The sequence below is a fragment of the Mauremys mutica genome, chromosome 4, assembly GCF_020497125.1.
Source record: "Mauremys mutica isolate MM-2020 ecotype Southern chromosome 4, ASM2049712v1, whole genome shotgun sequence".
In the NCBI taxonomy this organism is placed as follows: domain Eukaryota; kingdom Metazoa; phylum Chordata; order Testudines; family Geoemydidae; genus Mauremys; species Mauremys mutica.
In genome coordinates, this window is record NC_059075.1 from 127,791,798 (window position 1) to 127,807,653 (window position 15,856).

The 15,856-nt window shown below is 45.7% G+C and overlaps 1 protein-coding gene across 1 annotated transcript in view; it reads right to left on the minus strand.

Annotated features, from left to right (window-relative positions):
- ARL8A (ADP ribosylation factor like GTPase 8A) overlaps positions 1–11,399 on the minus strand; it is a 42,520-nt gene extending 31,121 nt beyond the window's left edge. Inside the window, exon 1 of the mRNA XM_045015830.1 lies at positions 11,166–11,399. Within this exon, the coding sequence (XP_044871765.1) occupies positions 11,166–11,288 (123 nt within the window). The 5' untranslated portion in view covers positions 11,289–11,399. The remainder of the gene's footprint in view (positions 1–11,165) is intronic.
- Positions 11,400–15,856: the final 4,457 nt, after the last annotated feature.

Here is a 15,856-nt window from a genome sequence, read left to right on the forward strand (position 1 = left end):
TTCTCCCTGTACTGGGTGAACAGATTAAAAAAAAAACCTGCTAGTAAAAACCTGAGATTTACTACAAGAAGAAAGTTTACACAGCACTTTTTCTAAAAGCAACGGCTTGGGACCATGGTATGGCTCTATCTGTTTAAAGTGGGTTCAGAGAGACGCGGTGGGTGGGGTATTATCTTTTATTGGACCAATTTCTGCTGGCAAGAGACACATGCTTTTAAGCATCTTTCTTGCCAGCAGAAGTTGATCCAATAAAAGATATTCGGTCACCCACCTTGTCTCTCATATACCCTGGGACCAACACAGCTACAGCACCACTGCATACAGAAAATGGTTTCAGAGTTACAAGCTCTGATAGCAGCACTATGCAGCAAAAGTCATGGCCTGAGCAGGGTCTCCCTGGGTCTTGGTTTGAGGGGAAGCATGGAAGATGCATATCATCTGTAAATATTGACTCCAGTTTAGTCACTAGCTCAGGAGCAGCAACACACCATGGGTTGTAATTTGTCATAAAAGTTCCTAGTCCCAAGGGAAATATAGTCTAGACTGACTGAAGTGAAGGTGGGGGGGGGGGGAGGAGGAGGAGAGCTGTTGCTTTACAATATGAAAAAGTAACTGACAGAGATTAGCTGCTTCCTGAGAGGTACGTTTTCAACACTGGAGCCAATAATTTCTCCCCTAGACTGCATACCAAGTATTTTCCAGATCCTGCTCTGCATGGATATCTATTTTAGCCCACCGAATCATGTGACTACGCCTCAGCTAATAACAGTTTGTACAGTAACAGTGGCCACCTTCTTGGATTTGGACAAGTGACAATGTTTCATCTCTGTCCTTCACAGCCACTCTACTGTTTGCATCTGCAACAGGGTCCAGCAAGATCTTGTGTGCAGGGACTATTGAGACCAATGAATGTACTTTTGCACTTTTACTACCCTCTCCATTCTGGAGGCACCGGGGAGCCCGGGGGTCGGTGGGAGGCAAGAGGTGGGTTGCATTAGGTGTGAAATTCACTGATTATCAATTCCCCTTTAGTTTAAAGGCTGTAAAGATAAATCAAATCAAAGCAGATTTATTTCTTAAATAATCTATAGAAGCTTTAACATTTCTACTTAATGTTATTTCCAGGAAGTGAGGACAATTAGGAGAGAGGAACATGTTCTGGATACAAGTCGAAAGAGAAAGCCAGCAGATTTAAACCCTACATTTAGTTTCAACATGTATGTGCCATTTTACAATAAATGGAGTTCTGCTTTAAGCTAATTTGTATTCCCCCCAGACACACTGTGCTCCACAGAATGAGAAAAATGAAGACGCAAGAGTGAGAGATTGGGCTGATGGGAGGATGTTGGGTCTTGAGAGAATCTGACAAAGTTGGAGAAGCACTGGGTTACTTTACAGGCAAACAGTGTTTGTTTTCTCAACTGTCTCCCACTTCTTTATATGCCGGCCACAGGCCTTGTCTCCATGCTGAAGAGTTCCATTGTTTGTTTAAATGAGACTTCAAATTTCATTCATTTTCAAGTCTCCCTAATTCAAGGCTTTTCAACCTGGGTGGTTGTGGACAAAAGGCAGGAAACCAGTCTAGTTCAGCAGGGGACAGAGGAGGACACAATGCAAAGAAAAGGAAAGGAGGGAAAAAAATGAGGGCACATCAGGAAAAGCTCCTATACAGCCCTGCCACCAGTACAAATTCATCATTGGGGCTCTGAGTAAATGGCAGGTTGCTCCTGGACAAGTCACTTGCCTACCTTCCTCCCTGCTCTTTTGCAACTTTCAGCTTGCCCATAGGAGCACCTGGAGCCTGGCCACAGAAAGCCACCAATGCTGCGCCGTTCTCGCCCACCTGCCCTCGCAGCACATGCTCCCTGATGGAGCAAAAATACGGCAGAGCCAGAAGACATTAAGGATCAGATACAGAAGAAAGGAGAGGGGTAGCATGTGTGTAACTGAAGCATGGAACAAGGGACACTAGAAGAGACACAAGGAGGCGCAAATGCACAGCAAGAAAGATTCCAGCAGGTAGCGGTAGAGACCCATGGCCCAAATCCAGCTTGTCACATCCTTATGGCCCTCTTCTGAATCCTTAGTTCAAAATGCAGCACTAATTTCACTGGCCAAGATTACAGCTATTGATGTTTGCACTTTTCTGGGATTTCATAAACAAGTTGGAACTTAGTATCAGCTTTCCTTAATTAAACAATTAAAATATCTCTGTTATTTGTTACTAGTGGGAGAGATTGGGGACTGCCCTTCTCAGAGTGTCTCCAGAACAGGATAAAAGGGTTTTTTTTCCCCCCTCGGCTAATGTATAAAAAACCCTTTTATCCTACTTTATAGATAACTTTGGATATCAGTGCAGGGAAGCTTCCCCCTTCATCCGTGAAAAACACAACATCAACAGACTAGTTCAAGCAAAATGCATTATCTGGGTTCAGTTCAAGATCTCATCTAGACTGCTTACACTTGCCTATTCCTGGCATTATCCCTGTGCAGGGCTGTGCCAAGGCATACAAATGAGAATCTGAAAATTTCAGATTTAAGTGCACTGCACATTATTAACCCACCTCAGAACGTGGAGGGTGCATCATTTGGCAATTAGAGAAGGGAGACTTGGACTCAGGAATTCTGGCTTCTATCTGAACTCTGCTACTGATTCACGCAGTGATTGGGTCATTTGAACTCCGTGCTTAACATTTCTTTTTGCATAACGAGAATAATATATATGGACATTGCAGGGAGCTGGGAAAACTTATTAGCAGACATCAAATTGGGTGGGCTCACCATAGCGAGGCAAGACAGTGAATTCAAGCTTTCATTTAAAAAAAGATCACTAGCCACCTGATTGCAAAGATAAGGCTTCAAAATAGGAGCTGATGCAGTTGTCTGATGTCTGCTGATGACCTGAAACAGCAGCTCACAGGTGCAAACTTCCCTTATTCAAATCAAATAACTGGGGTGTTAATCCTGATGCCTAATAATATTAAACATCACTATTACCTATTCGCTCCTTATAAAAGCACACAAGAAAGAGGGACACAATTTGTACAGCAGCTCATTTTGTTGTCTGGAACGGCCTGGGGTGCAGTTTGGGGGGGGGGGGGGGATTTTTTTTGCTATCTAAAATCTCAAACATTTAAGGTATTTTGAAGTCTCTGGATACAACTGAGCAACATTGTTCTTCAAGTCTGGGATCAGGGAAATCCAGATCTAGGCCTCAACCCACCAGTAATTTATGAAAAGAAAACATTACACATGATGGGCGACCTTACCACAGTCTAAGGTGGCTCTACACAGGGTTTCCAGCAATAAGAGAAGGTAACGAACAGCCATTCAAGTGATCCACACACGAGTCCATTTTAAAGAAAAGAGAGACTATTCAAATGTGGGGAAGTTCTCTGGCCTGTGTTATGCAGGGGGTCAGACTAGACGGGTCCCTGTCTTGCCTTGGAATCTCTGACTCTGAGCCCTGTGGTAAAAATACCAAGCTCCAGATGTTGAAATCTCATCATTCCATGTTGTGTCAATGCTTCTGTGTTCAGCTTCCAGCAGTTTTGCTGATCTTCCTCAGAACGGGACACAAAGGATCCTAACTCCACTGGGAAGAAACCATTTGGACAAGATGGAGGGGACAGAACAGAACTATCTAAAACATTCACATATTTTTTTAAAAACACACAAAACAACAACAGTGTTTGCACTAGCGATCTCCCTTGGAGGACACATTAATACAAACTGGAAAATTTCTCAGTCCTGAACTGAAAGGAGGGTTGAAGCTTTAACAAAAAAACCCAACCCTTTTTCTTCCAAGTGTGTCTTATGCATCTGAGTTAAGTGTCAAAGTCTGAAGACAAGTTAAATCCCCTCTCAGTCAAATTTTACTTGTGTACCTATTGCCAAGTCTGCTAGTTTTCCAATTGTCCACGGTCTCTCCAAGGAAAACAGGGTAGGCACGACTTGAATTTCTCATGAAAGCCAATCAGAATTTGTTTTGCAAAACCTTTCGGACCTTCTATACAAATACTACTTTGAACCTCAACTCCCCACAGCCAGGCAAAGAAAGACAGTTGGTGTGGCAAAGAACAGGCTATATTTGAAGGTGGACTGCACCCTTTCCACTCCAGACAAGCTAGAACAGGCCTTCTTAACGTAACAGGAGCAGTCAGCAAACCTGTCACCTGCTGGACACAGAAGACATCCCTATTCATCTGAGCTGCCACAGCAGACCAACTATGGCCTTGAAATCAAATATAGGTCTGTCGCATCTTACGCTGGGTTATGTTCCGCAGTCAGAGTGTAAAGCGAAAATCGCGTATAGTCAAAATTACATCGAGTGTAATGGCGGGTGGAATCACCCGCAGTACAGGTACAGTATTAAAATTGTTATTTTTCTCCTTTTTTTGTTTTTGTTTTTGCCGACCGCGTAAAGCTGAAATCGCGCATGTTAAATGTGTGTAAGATGCAACAGACCTGTAAGATGCAACTGTTCACTAATGGCTTGCACTGGTGCAGCTGTGCCCCGGACTAAAATCCTAGGGTAGGCAAGGCCTTAGGAATGCCTCTGGTCTATCCCCTGCAGTTGCAAGTTTGGGAAAATTCTTCACGGCCTATCTTCAGTTCTTATCCCAAGCAGCTCCATTCTCAAGAACCATTTTGTCATAATTCTTTACACAGAATTATAACCTTCCAGTATTACAGAATCACAGTACTGACAGTATCAGAGGGGTAGCCGTGTTAGTCTGGATCTGTACAAAGTGACAGAGTCCTGTGGCACCTTATAGACTAACAGACGTACTGGAGCATAAGCTTTCGTGGGTGAATACCCACTTCGTCAGATGTCAGTACTGACAGTGTAATTAAAAGTTGTGACTAGTTTTCCCCTGTAAATCTGATTTGGGTCCTTACTCTACCAGAGAGCTTTACATTTCAAATTTCACTTGCGTGGTCTGGGTCAGAAGAGATTTTTGGTGATATCTAAGGTGAATCAGACAAGCTGTTTCTGAAGTACAGAACTTAAAATCATTTTCAAAAACTGAATTACAGCTACTTTCCCACAGCTTTTGTCACACCATCTCAAACACAGCATGTTCCAGAAATTTCAAATGTGGTTTATTTAATAGTCCTTGACAAGACCTCGTGCACAGGACTCTAAAAAGGCCAGGTGCTTATTTTTTTAAGAGATACTTGCAATAGAATTTGGAATGTCCGAACAACCATTCAAGCCACTTTACTGATTTTGTCAAATGAATGGTGGACTTTAAAAACTCGGCTGGTACACACCTGTAGTGGATAACCCTGAGTTCAGACTGCTGAACTACTCCACACTAAAGATGTTATAAGCTCCACTGGCATACATAACAGTTTGTAAAGCTGTTCACCAGCAGAGTGCACAACGGCCTTAAACCAGAGTGTGGAGTATTTGATTTGAATGCTACTACAACAGAACCTCAGAGTTACGAACACCTCGGGAATGGAGTTTGTTCTTTCAACTGAACACTGACTTAATACAGCTTTGGAACTTTATGATGCAGAAAAAAATGCTGCTTTTAACCATCTTAATAAAAGAAACAGTTCCTTACCTTGTCAAATCTTTTTTATGTTTTTTTAAACTCTCCCCCCTCCATTTTTTGTAGCAGTTTATGCTTAACACAGTATTGTACTGTATTTGCTTTTTGTGTGTGTCTGTCTCTGCTACTGCCTGATTGCACACTTCCAGTGCCAAATGAGGTGTGTGGTTGACTCTTGTGTTTGTAACTCTGAGGTTCTACTGGATAACACTTTTGCTACATCGAATGATTGCAAAATATAGATAATTATAAAACAGAATGGTATATAAATTCCCATATGTTTATTTTATTATACATTTAACAAGCTGCAACATGTGGGAAAAAAAACAGACAGAAGTCAGGGGGTGGGGAACTGGCCATGATAACAGAAAATCAGCACCTTGTGCATACTTGATAATCTCAGCTCATCACTCATGATATACCTGAAACATCCTGATAGGATCTGAATAAAGCTCTTCAAGATGGAGGGTAGGAATACAAGGGTCATATAGGGAAACAGAGTTAAGGTTGTTTACATAAACCAGTATTTGAATTTCTACTTTAATTCACAAATTTAACAGCATCAAAGACTCTGATCTGAAAAGAAGATTGTTTTCCCTCCCAAAAACTCTGTGTCTTCGTCACCACACTGCCATCCCTTCTTTCAGCAATTCTACTCTAACAGCCATTGTTGCAGAGCAAGTTTTTCACCTGTTTGGAGACAAAACTAAACAAAAGATCTTGCCGACCTCAGGTCTCTACTGCCTTCCCAACCCACACACTTCAGATGTGACTTGAAAAATTAAGGATTTAATTACAATGACTATTCTGGAGCAGCCTGCTTGCTGGCAGCCATCTTGCAGACAAGATCTCAGTTGATAGTTGCAGTCCCAGGGACATCTACACTTAAAACACTGCAGCTGCACCGCTGTCACGCTTCAGTGTAGGCACTACTTACGCCAACAGGAGGGGTTCTTTCGTCGACCTTGCACTGTCTACACTGGGGGCTAAGTTGACATAGTTATGTCTCTCGGGGCTGTGGATTTTTCGCACCCCCAGAGAGATATAGCTACTCTGATATAAGTTCCCAGTGCAGACTGCTTCACTGAAGTACTTTCCATCTGGCCTTAGAGGTGAAACTTCATTTTCTTAAACAACTTTTAAACATATGTTTAGACTTCACTTATAAATGCTTTTGTTTTATAATGTGTGTAAGATATCATTTCCTCCTTTACTTATCTGGCAAGACACAACCATGGTCAGGAGCATGGGTTTCCCATGACATAACTAAGGCCATCACAAACTCCCAAAACAGAGCTGGAAGGATCGGGGGAGAATAAGAGTGGTAAAGTCATCCTACAGCTCTTGCTCCCTGCTTTGCCATGGTCTAAGTGCTGTAACTAGCTACTGGATATAAAGTCAGCCTAAAAGGTTTTTTCAGAGGTTCTGCTTGTTCAAAATTCATGTCTTGTCCAGCCTGTTTTTCCTGGAAGCCACGAACAACTGGTTGGATAACATCAGATACCAAAACAGAAACCTAACTACTGAGAGGTGAAGAAGTTATTATATTTGGACTGTTTAAAATTGTTTTGTTTACACCTATTTAAAAAGGGACATTTCAACAATTACACAGGTCTGAAATTTTTATTTACTTGATATCGTTAAAAGTAACTTCTAAGAATCCCATAACAGAGCACAGAAAGGCTCCCTATTTGACAGCACCATATGTCATCAGTTTTCTTGATTGTGTGGGTAAATATTTTATATTTAAACAGGACACTTTAAGACCACACAAACCTTAGCAGGGGGACTCAAGGACAAGTGTAGTCTCGAATTATTTTTAATTCATGGTTTTTTTTAACAACAAGCCCGAGGAGATTTCAAGTTGACAATGTCCCTTTAACTCTAATGCCAGAATAATAATTTGTAGAGTGGGTAATTTTGTTAAAGATCCAATACCCCATTCGCTTCAGTTAAGAATTGAAAGCGCTCCCAAACCAGAGGTGACTGCCACCAAAACAGAGAAGACTAGACTTGACATTCCTGATATTTCTAAAATTAAACAGAAACATTTACATTTTAAAGTCTTCTTTATGCATCGCAACCCCAACTCCTCTCTCTACAGTTCACCTTGAGCATCAGACAAATAATCGGAGTCATTTTCAGAATGAGAAGTATTTGGTGCTTACAGCGTAAGATAGCTCTGATGTGGACACCACCACAATACTGGGCAGGAACTTGTCTGAGTCACAGTATTCTGTTTCTGAATTGCCTGTGTCAAGGGAGACTGCCCTTCTCTGTATGATGGCTGCAAAGGGCAAGGGGGCTTGGAAATGGCTATAACATCCAAACAAACGTTTCTGTGATTGCTACAGAAGCTTTCTGAACTACGTACTGGGCAGAACAAGCACGGTTTTGGGATATTGCTGGTGCCGTTACCATCTTTCAGGAATAAACAATGTCTATACTGATTGCTTTACAGATTAAAGCTAACTGCCTCAGAAAAAGACATGTGGCACAGACCATAAAGGAAGTAGTAAGCAGATGTACCCCAGAGGTACTGCTGCACTTGCAAGAGATCCAAGCCTATTGGCCTCCTCTCAGGCTAGGACAATGGAGTTCTCAGACACTGTGGCAGCAATAAACTAAGCCTCATCGAGGAGGAAAGACACTGCTTTGCTGCTGCCTTTCTAATTCTGACCCCTGATCCATAAACTAGTGTTGACTTTGAAAGAAGCCACCGGCTCCCCAAACACAGCACCACATCCACTCACCCTTTAGAAAAGATGGAGGAAGAATAAGGGAAATCAAACTGTCCTCTCAAAAATAAAGCACTGGGGAATCAAACATAGCAAGGGCAAAACCTAGAGGAAGATGGGGATGCTTTCTTGCCAAAAACACTATTCACAAGTGCTTGCTTTCGAGAACAATTCCATATGAGCAGCATTCCCACCGCTGACCTTTTCTTCAGCAAAGACTTCCAAAACATGCTGGTTTGTCTTTGCTCCCAGATGAGTTTTGCTGTTGTACCAGTTTGTATGGAGCTGCATGGTGCAGCCCGGCAGATCAACTGGCATCGTTTGGGTGCTATTACTCAGAGGAACTAGCAGTGCATCCCTGTGGCCATGTCTGCAGCTGCCCTGCACAACCTGCCTCAGACAGGACAGTCGGAGTGTTACAGTATTTAAGAACCTAGTCTCATTAATATTACATTACAAGCAAACAGAATTGATAATTTCACTCAAGCTGGTTGTTTACTAAGCCTAACGTAGCTCCGGAGCATGGGACCCTAAGAGAAAGGGTCACCATATGCTACAGTGCCCAGGAGGGAAGATGCCAGATGGCCACCTTGGAGACCAAAGGCTTCTGTTTATCCAGTGCAGTGAAAGCTCTTCCTCCCTACCCCAGAGATTCATCCCGGGCATAGAAAGGACCATTTCTACACAGAAAGGGGACTCAAGCCCTCTGGCCAATCAGTCTTTGGCTATTTTGGCTGTCAACAAGAGTGTCAATGTTAAGGGTATCTGCTAGGAAGTGAACACAGACCACCAACTAACGCCAGATAGCAGCAACTTGAAATTGCTACCACTCACCTGGGAGAAGACCAAACCAATAACAAGAAGTGAAAGCTTCCACTCCCCATTCCCAATTCTTTATACCACCTAGACCTTGGCATTTTCAGTCATTTCAGCTAATGTTGCATCATGAACTACAAGATAGTACAATTACATTACTACAAGGTATTTCTCTCCAACCTCAATTAATATCACAAAGGCCCTGGACGGCATGATACACAGTCAGCGAAAATAGGAAGTAGGTTGTGAACCCTGTTGGCAGACTAGCTAGACAGAGCGGGTGTTTGGTTACTGAGATCAAGAGGGTGCACTGATCAAGACCCACAGAGGGTACCATGCGTCAGGCCCACAGGTCTGTACAGCGCACACAGCTAAATCAGTTGCCAGTGACAGAGCAGCTCTTCCAAAGAGGAGCCTACAGAAGCCTCTATCTTGCCATATTGCCAGCTGGTGTTGCTATGGCTTCAACAAACAGAATTAAATAAATTAGACAGAATATTTGATGGGTTTACACCTCCCACAAAAAACACTGCGACTCTGCATTTGCAGACATCATGAATGTTACCCCTACCCTTAGCCACCAACAAAAGGATATGAAGGACCCCCTAAATACCTTGCTCAGGATTGCATTACAAACCTGCAGTTCCTCTATGTGGCGCTCCATCAAACCATACTGAAATCGCCATGACTTATTTCAACTGGCCAAAAAAACCTCTTTGAAGTAGTGCATGACTAGTATTATTTATAAACTTATCTGCAACAGGAAATATTCTATAGCGTGAATCCCCTTTGAAAATGAAATAAAACAGGCAGCCACAACAAAGCAAGTTATCAGCCACGGAAACCCAGATTCTGGCTCTGCCCCTAGCTATCTCTATCTCAAGCCAGGTGGGAGGAAAGGCTTTTGATAGAGGATGGGTTCAGACTTCTGAAAGATATGGGGAGGGGAACAGGCTGGCCCAGCCACTTCAGTCGCTTCTACCTTCCTCTGCTGACAACACTACTTAGCATTCTGAGGAGATGCCTTGTGATTCTGGCCTGTGCCATGCTGCAATCCTCTTTCCAGGAAGGAAGAAGATGGGACGGGCTCCAGTTTAAAGAAAACAATCAAACCCCACAGATTATTTCACACTAAATCAATAGCATAACCCACTATATTCCATAGGTTTCACCCTGATTGTTTAAATATGCACATAGAGTATATTCATATTCCCTATCCATTTAGTTACCCACGTGCTGTCAAAGGCTTTATTCTCCTTCCTAAAATGCACGCTCTGAAGCCATTACTGCAGAAAACCACCACCCAGGCCTGAATAAATCAGATCTTTCCATCTGGGAAATTCTCTATTAGGAGGATTGTGCTGCTGTCCTCGGACTCTGTATTGAAAAATTAGCCACAAAAAACACTATTTACAAAAAACACTACCCACAGCAAAACTACACCCACCCTGAAGAGCCAGCAAAGCTTTCTGGCTGCCATCCCCTGCTAAGGGTGGTATTGATCCGAGGGGATGGAGATGAAATTATCATCCATCACAGGGGAGGAGACAGTCTTCCTCCCCACCTCACCGCCCTGGGCGGTATCTCCGGGTAGGCTGTCACACCCCCCCCCAAAAAAGGATCCAAAACAATAACCAGCCGGGTGACACACCGCGATGCCCCCACACAGCCCAGGGGCACCAGCCCAACAGAGGATTTTTTTCCCCAACACATACACGTCTCACAAATGCACAAACCCTGCCCGGCCCCCACCCCGGAAACCCCGCTCCCCCAAGGCGGGCAGGCAGACCCCCTGCCCCTTCCGCCCCCCCGGCAGCCCCTTCAGACACACAACCTCCCCCCCACAGCCCCTCTGCCCTGGCACACACCCCCGGGCAACTCCCCTCCCCCCAGCCAGCCAGGCAGACCCCCTGCCCCTTCCCACCCCAGGCAGGCCCCTCAGACACACAAATCCCGCCCCCCCCCCGGCAGGCCCCGGCAGCGGCGGCCCGTGGGCCGGAGCCAGCCGGGCGGTTGTCCCCGGGCCGGGCCGGGCCGGGCCGCTCACCGCGATCACGTTGACGAAGGTGGTCTTGCCCGAGTACTGCAGCCCCACCAGGGTGAGCTCCATCTCCTCCTTCCAGAACAGCGCCCGGAACCAGTCCAGCAGCTTGCTGAATAGGGCCATCATCGTGCCCCTGCGCCGCCCGGCTCGGCTCGGCTCGGCTCGCCGCGCGCTGGGTGGGGCCGCTCCGCGCGCCTCCGGCCCGGCCCGGCCCAGGGAGGAGACTCCGGGCGCCGCCGCCACCATCGCCCCCTGCCGGCCGGGAGGCCCCGCTGCGCACAGGCGGCCGGGACACGTCCCCCAGCCCCGCCCCGCCCCGCCCCGCCCCCTCCGAGGGCCGGGCCTAGCCCTCCCCCACATCCCGGACCGGGCCTTCCCCCAACGGCGGGGCCTAACCCCTCCGTGGGCCGGGTCTGCCTCCGGGGCCTAGCGCTCCCCCTCAGCCCGGACCGGGCTCCGGTCCGAGCGCGCCCCCCTCCCTATAACGGGCTTCCCCCTCGAGCCCAGCCATGCCTGCCCCCCCCCACACACATTCAGGGGTCTACCCCGCCCATCCCAGGGCAGGGCCTAATCTCCCCCCCTCCCCAACACACACTCCTGGGTCTAACCCCCCAGGCTAGGTCTGCCCCCCTGGACACTTAGGGGCCTGCCCCACCCCCCCCCACAGTGACCCAAGGTCTAACCCCTTCCCCACACAGCCAGGCTTGCCCCACCCACAGGCCTATCCCCCCTTCAGGTAACCAAGCTTTGCTTACAGAAGATGTCACTATAGTGCAGTGGTTCCCAAACTTAGCCTGTGAACCCCTTTCACTAACACATCAAGTCTCGTGAACCCCCTCTTAAAAATGAATATTTCCAGGTTTTTTCCTCCTTTACCTGAGTATAAATTATAAAAGCAGTGATCTGGGAAATATAAAATTTGTTTTTTGACATGCTTTTTACACACTATTTATTATTATTTATCATTACAGTATTTTTATTACATTTTGAAAACGGCAACACTCTTCCAAGAGCTCCCTTTCGTAGCTTGTATCACTTTGAATAAGCCTGTTATAAGACACGGCTCCTATGTTTTATCAAGGAGTATCAGATGTGAAACAGCATGAAGGTATTTAAGAAGCCAACTCAGAGTTCCTCCTACACAAGCATTCAGGTCTTGAGCAGTCCAGGCAAACAGCGCACATTACAATAAAGCTTAAACTTGTTTTTAAAATTATGAAGAACAACACTAGCTGCCTATTTAATATTAAAAACAGCAAAAAATATTCACCTCCCTTTCCATTTCTTATGAGTCTTGAAGTTTAAATCGCATCAGTGTGATAAATATGCTTGCTTTGATCTGCTTAGCTCTTGGAAGTCCAGGGGCTCCAGGCTGCTGTACCCATGCTACCCACGGTTCCTAGGGACAGCTCTGTCCACCGTTAGGGAATTTTTCCCCCCCGAGAACCCCCTATAACATTTCATGAACCCCCAGGGGTTCAAAAACCTCAGTTTGGGAACCACTGCTATATTGCCTTTAGTTAAGGTGCCCAGTGTCCTCCAGGTCTTGGGGTCTGATGCATTACACTACAGCCTAGCCACCTTATTAGATGAGAATCTCTGCACGGGTAACTGAAGAGGCGAGTTGGCTGTTGAATATTAGCTGTACCCACCCCACCTAAGACACAACCTCCCTGAGGAAATAAAAGGAGAAAGCGTTAAAATGGGAGGCACCCAAATCTCAAGTCAGTTTTGGGAAATTGAGCCAGGTATTTATCCGCCCTACAGGGTTGTGGGATGTTAAACTACTTCTGCAATCTGTATCGGTGCAGGGAGTGATCTCAGTAATATCTCTTCTGTACTTCATAAGGGTGTTCTGATTCTGAGCACTTTGCAAACATTCAGCGAACCTCAATGTAAGGTGCTAGAGAACTGCAGACTGTCACTTAGCTTTCATATAGTAACAACCTTGGCTCACACTTAGGCTGGATTTGAGCTGATCTCTGGCAGAAACATGGGGAAAAACATAAATGAAAAGGCACCAATGTAATGATTGGACTTGGCCCATATTTTGCTGTGCCCTCTTTGCTATTATTTCTGATAGTTGTGCTCTTGCTCCAGCCCTGTGGTGAAATCATATGCCATGACGCTGCCATGGAAAGATCACATTCTTGTCATGGCCACGGACAGTCAGCTGGATATGGATATAGTAAGCATTATCCTTAACCTCTGCCCCACACTCAACCTCCACCCCACGCTCAACCTGCCTCCAAACAAGCACACCTCCAGTTTCACATCCCTCTGCAGAGCCTGGGACCAGAAGCGGAACCATCCCAATAGTACAGCGGGGCTGTTTTTACAGTATTTCTGGCCTGACTCAAAAGAAAAATTACCCAGGATCTCCGGGGAAATCCTGTTCCTGAGCCATTTCCAGTCCCAGATCAACCGGACTAAGGAGAGGTTTGTGTGAGATTTGTCTCTCACGCTGAACGAAATGGACCATTACAGAGGCAATCCTTGTTAAACACATCTTAAGTGAAAGGTTCATTAAACCAGGGCGGTTTCATCTCTCTTCCAGTCATAGAGCGCAGTTGTTAGGACACATAGCAAGCGGAGAGTAATATTCTGGGCTTTCATGAGATTGTGTTTGTGAGGAGGGTGTTAATATTAGGATCCACACCAGGAACAAACAAACACACAGAAGAAACCATTTAAATTCACCATCCAACTTCTGCTATTGGCTGAGATCGCAGATCAGCCAGACACTTCTTAGTCCATAACAAGAGTTACAGACAACTGCCATCTCTTGCAACATTCCATATGACAGTATTCATTCTATGTGAGGTGTAGCCTGCTACGGGATAGGAAATAATCCAGACCCAACAGCGCTGATGGCACTTTGCATTTTAATAGCTACACAGAGCTGTTTAAACAGAGAGGCTCAAATGGCTGACTTTCCTCTCCAGGGCTGAAATGACTGGCTGCCTCTCTCTTTCGTTCAAAAGCTATTTACAAAGAAAATGATATGGTTTTTACTCCTCTCTGCCTCTAAGGACATGATGATAAAACCCGAAAAATTGACATAATATTATATCAGGGAGACAAGGCGGGTGAGCTAATATCTTTTATTGGACCAGCTTTTGCTGGTGAAAGAAAGAGACAAGCTCTGCAGCTACACAGAGCTCTTTGTCAGGTCGGTGACCGGAAGAAGCTGGAAAGCTCGTCTCTTTCACCAACAGAAGTTGGTCCAATAAAAGATATTAGCTCACCCGCCTTGTCCACTACCTAGGGAGGTAGTGGAATCTCCTTCCTTAGAGGTTTTTAAGGTCAGGCTTGACAAAGCCCTGGCTGGGATGATTTAGTTGGGTTTGGTCCTGCTTTGAGCAGGGGGTTGGACTAGATGACCTCCTGAGGTCCCTTCCAACCCTGAGATTCTATGATTCTATGATTCTATGTCTCTCAAATATCCTGGGACCAACACAGCTACAGCACCACTGCAAATAATATTATATCCTCGGTTATAATAATTGCCCTGACAAACACTCTAGCAGGAGTATCGGCAAGCACATGTGGGAAGAGCTAATAAGGGATGACAGGCTTCAGTGAGACATGAGAATTTCTGTAGTACTGGCTATTTTTATGACCAAAATGCTCCCTGAGCTGTCCCCGAAGCCCCATTGAATTTGCTGCTTAGAACCAGCAAGATTAAGCAAAAACAACCAACTTCTGTGCTCATGCAAGCCATGAAAGTCTTTCCAAAGCCTCCCCCCATGCATGCCTGGCAACTGCTCTGGAGGCAGCTCCTCGGCTCAGCAAAAGTTGTGCTGGGCAAGTGGGATAGTGCTGTCGGGGAGGATGAGGCTACACAACACGGAGTTCGGGATCAGGGCTGTATTAGCAGTGTCAGGGACCCCACACACATCCTCATTCCCCAGGAACGCCTATTGCAAGAAGAAAGCCTTGCTTTATTAAATCCGAATACGACCTGCACCCACACAGCCCCGGAGTGAGAGCTTCTTTCCTTATGAGGATTTAATGCTGATGAATTTATTATTATTTTTATTGTCATAGCGCCTAGGAACTCTAGTCATGGACCGGACCCCAGTATGCTGGGCGCCGTACATGATTAGGTGTATTATGGTAACATCGCAGAGCCATCATCATGGACCAGGACCCCAGTGTGCTAGGCACTGTACATTATTAGGTGTATTACGGTAACACCGTGGCGCCATAGTCATGGACCAGGACCCCAGCGTGCTGGTGCTGTACATGATTAGGTGTATTACGGTAACACCACGGAGCCATAGTCATGGACCAGGACCCCAGTGTGCTAGGCGCTGTACATTATTAGGTATATTACGGTAACACTGCAGAGCATTGTCATGAACCAGGACCCCAGTGTGCTGGGTGCTGTGCAAACAATGAAAAAAGCTGTTTTGACAGCCCAGGGCACTGGAGATCTGCTTATTCCCAAGGCAGGTACAGCATGGGCAGCAGCAGGGCAATCCTCTAGCGTACCTACCCCTGTCCACAGGTGACCTCTAGAGGTGAGAAGGGAGTTTGATCTCCACAGCCATTCACTTCTTGGACCCTCTTTTCAGACTGTCAGTGAGGGAGCCAATCAGTGCCAGTCATGCTTGTGGTTTTGTGCTGTGGAGGGAGACTCCCCAACTGATTTCACATCAGCTGCCAAACAGGCATCAAGTTTTAGTCTC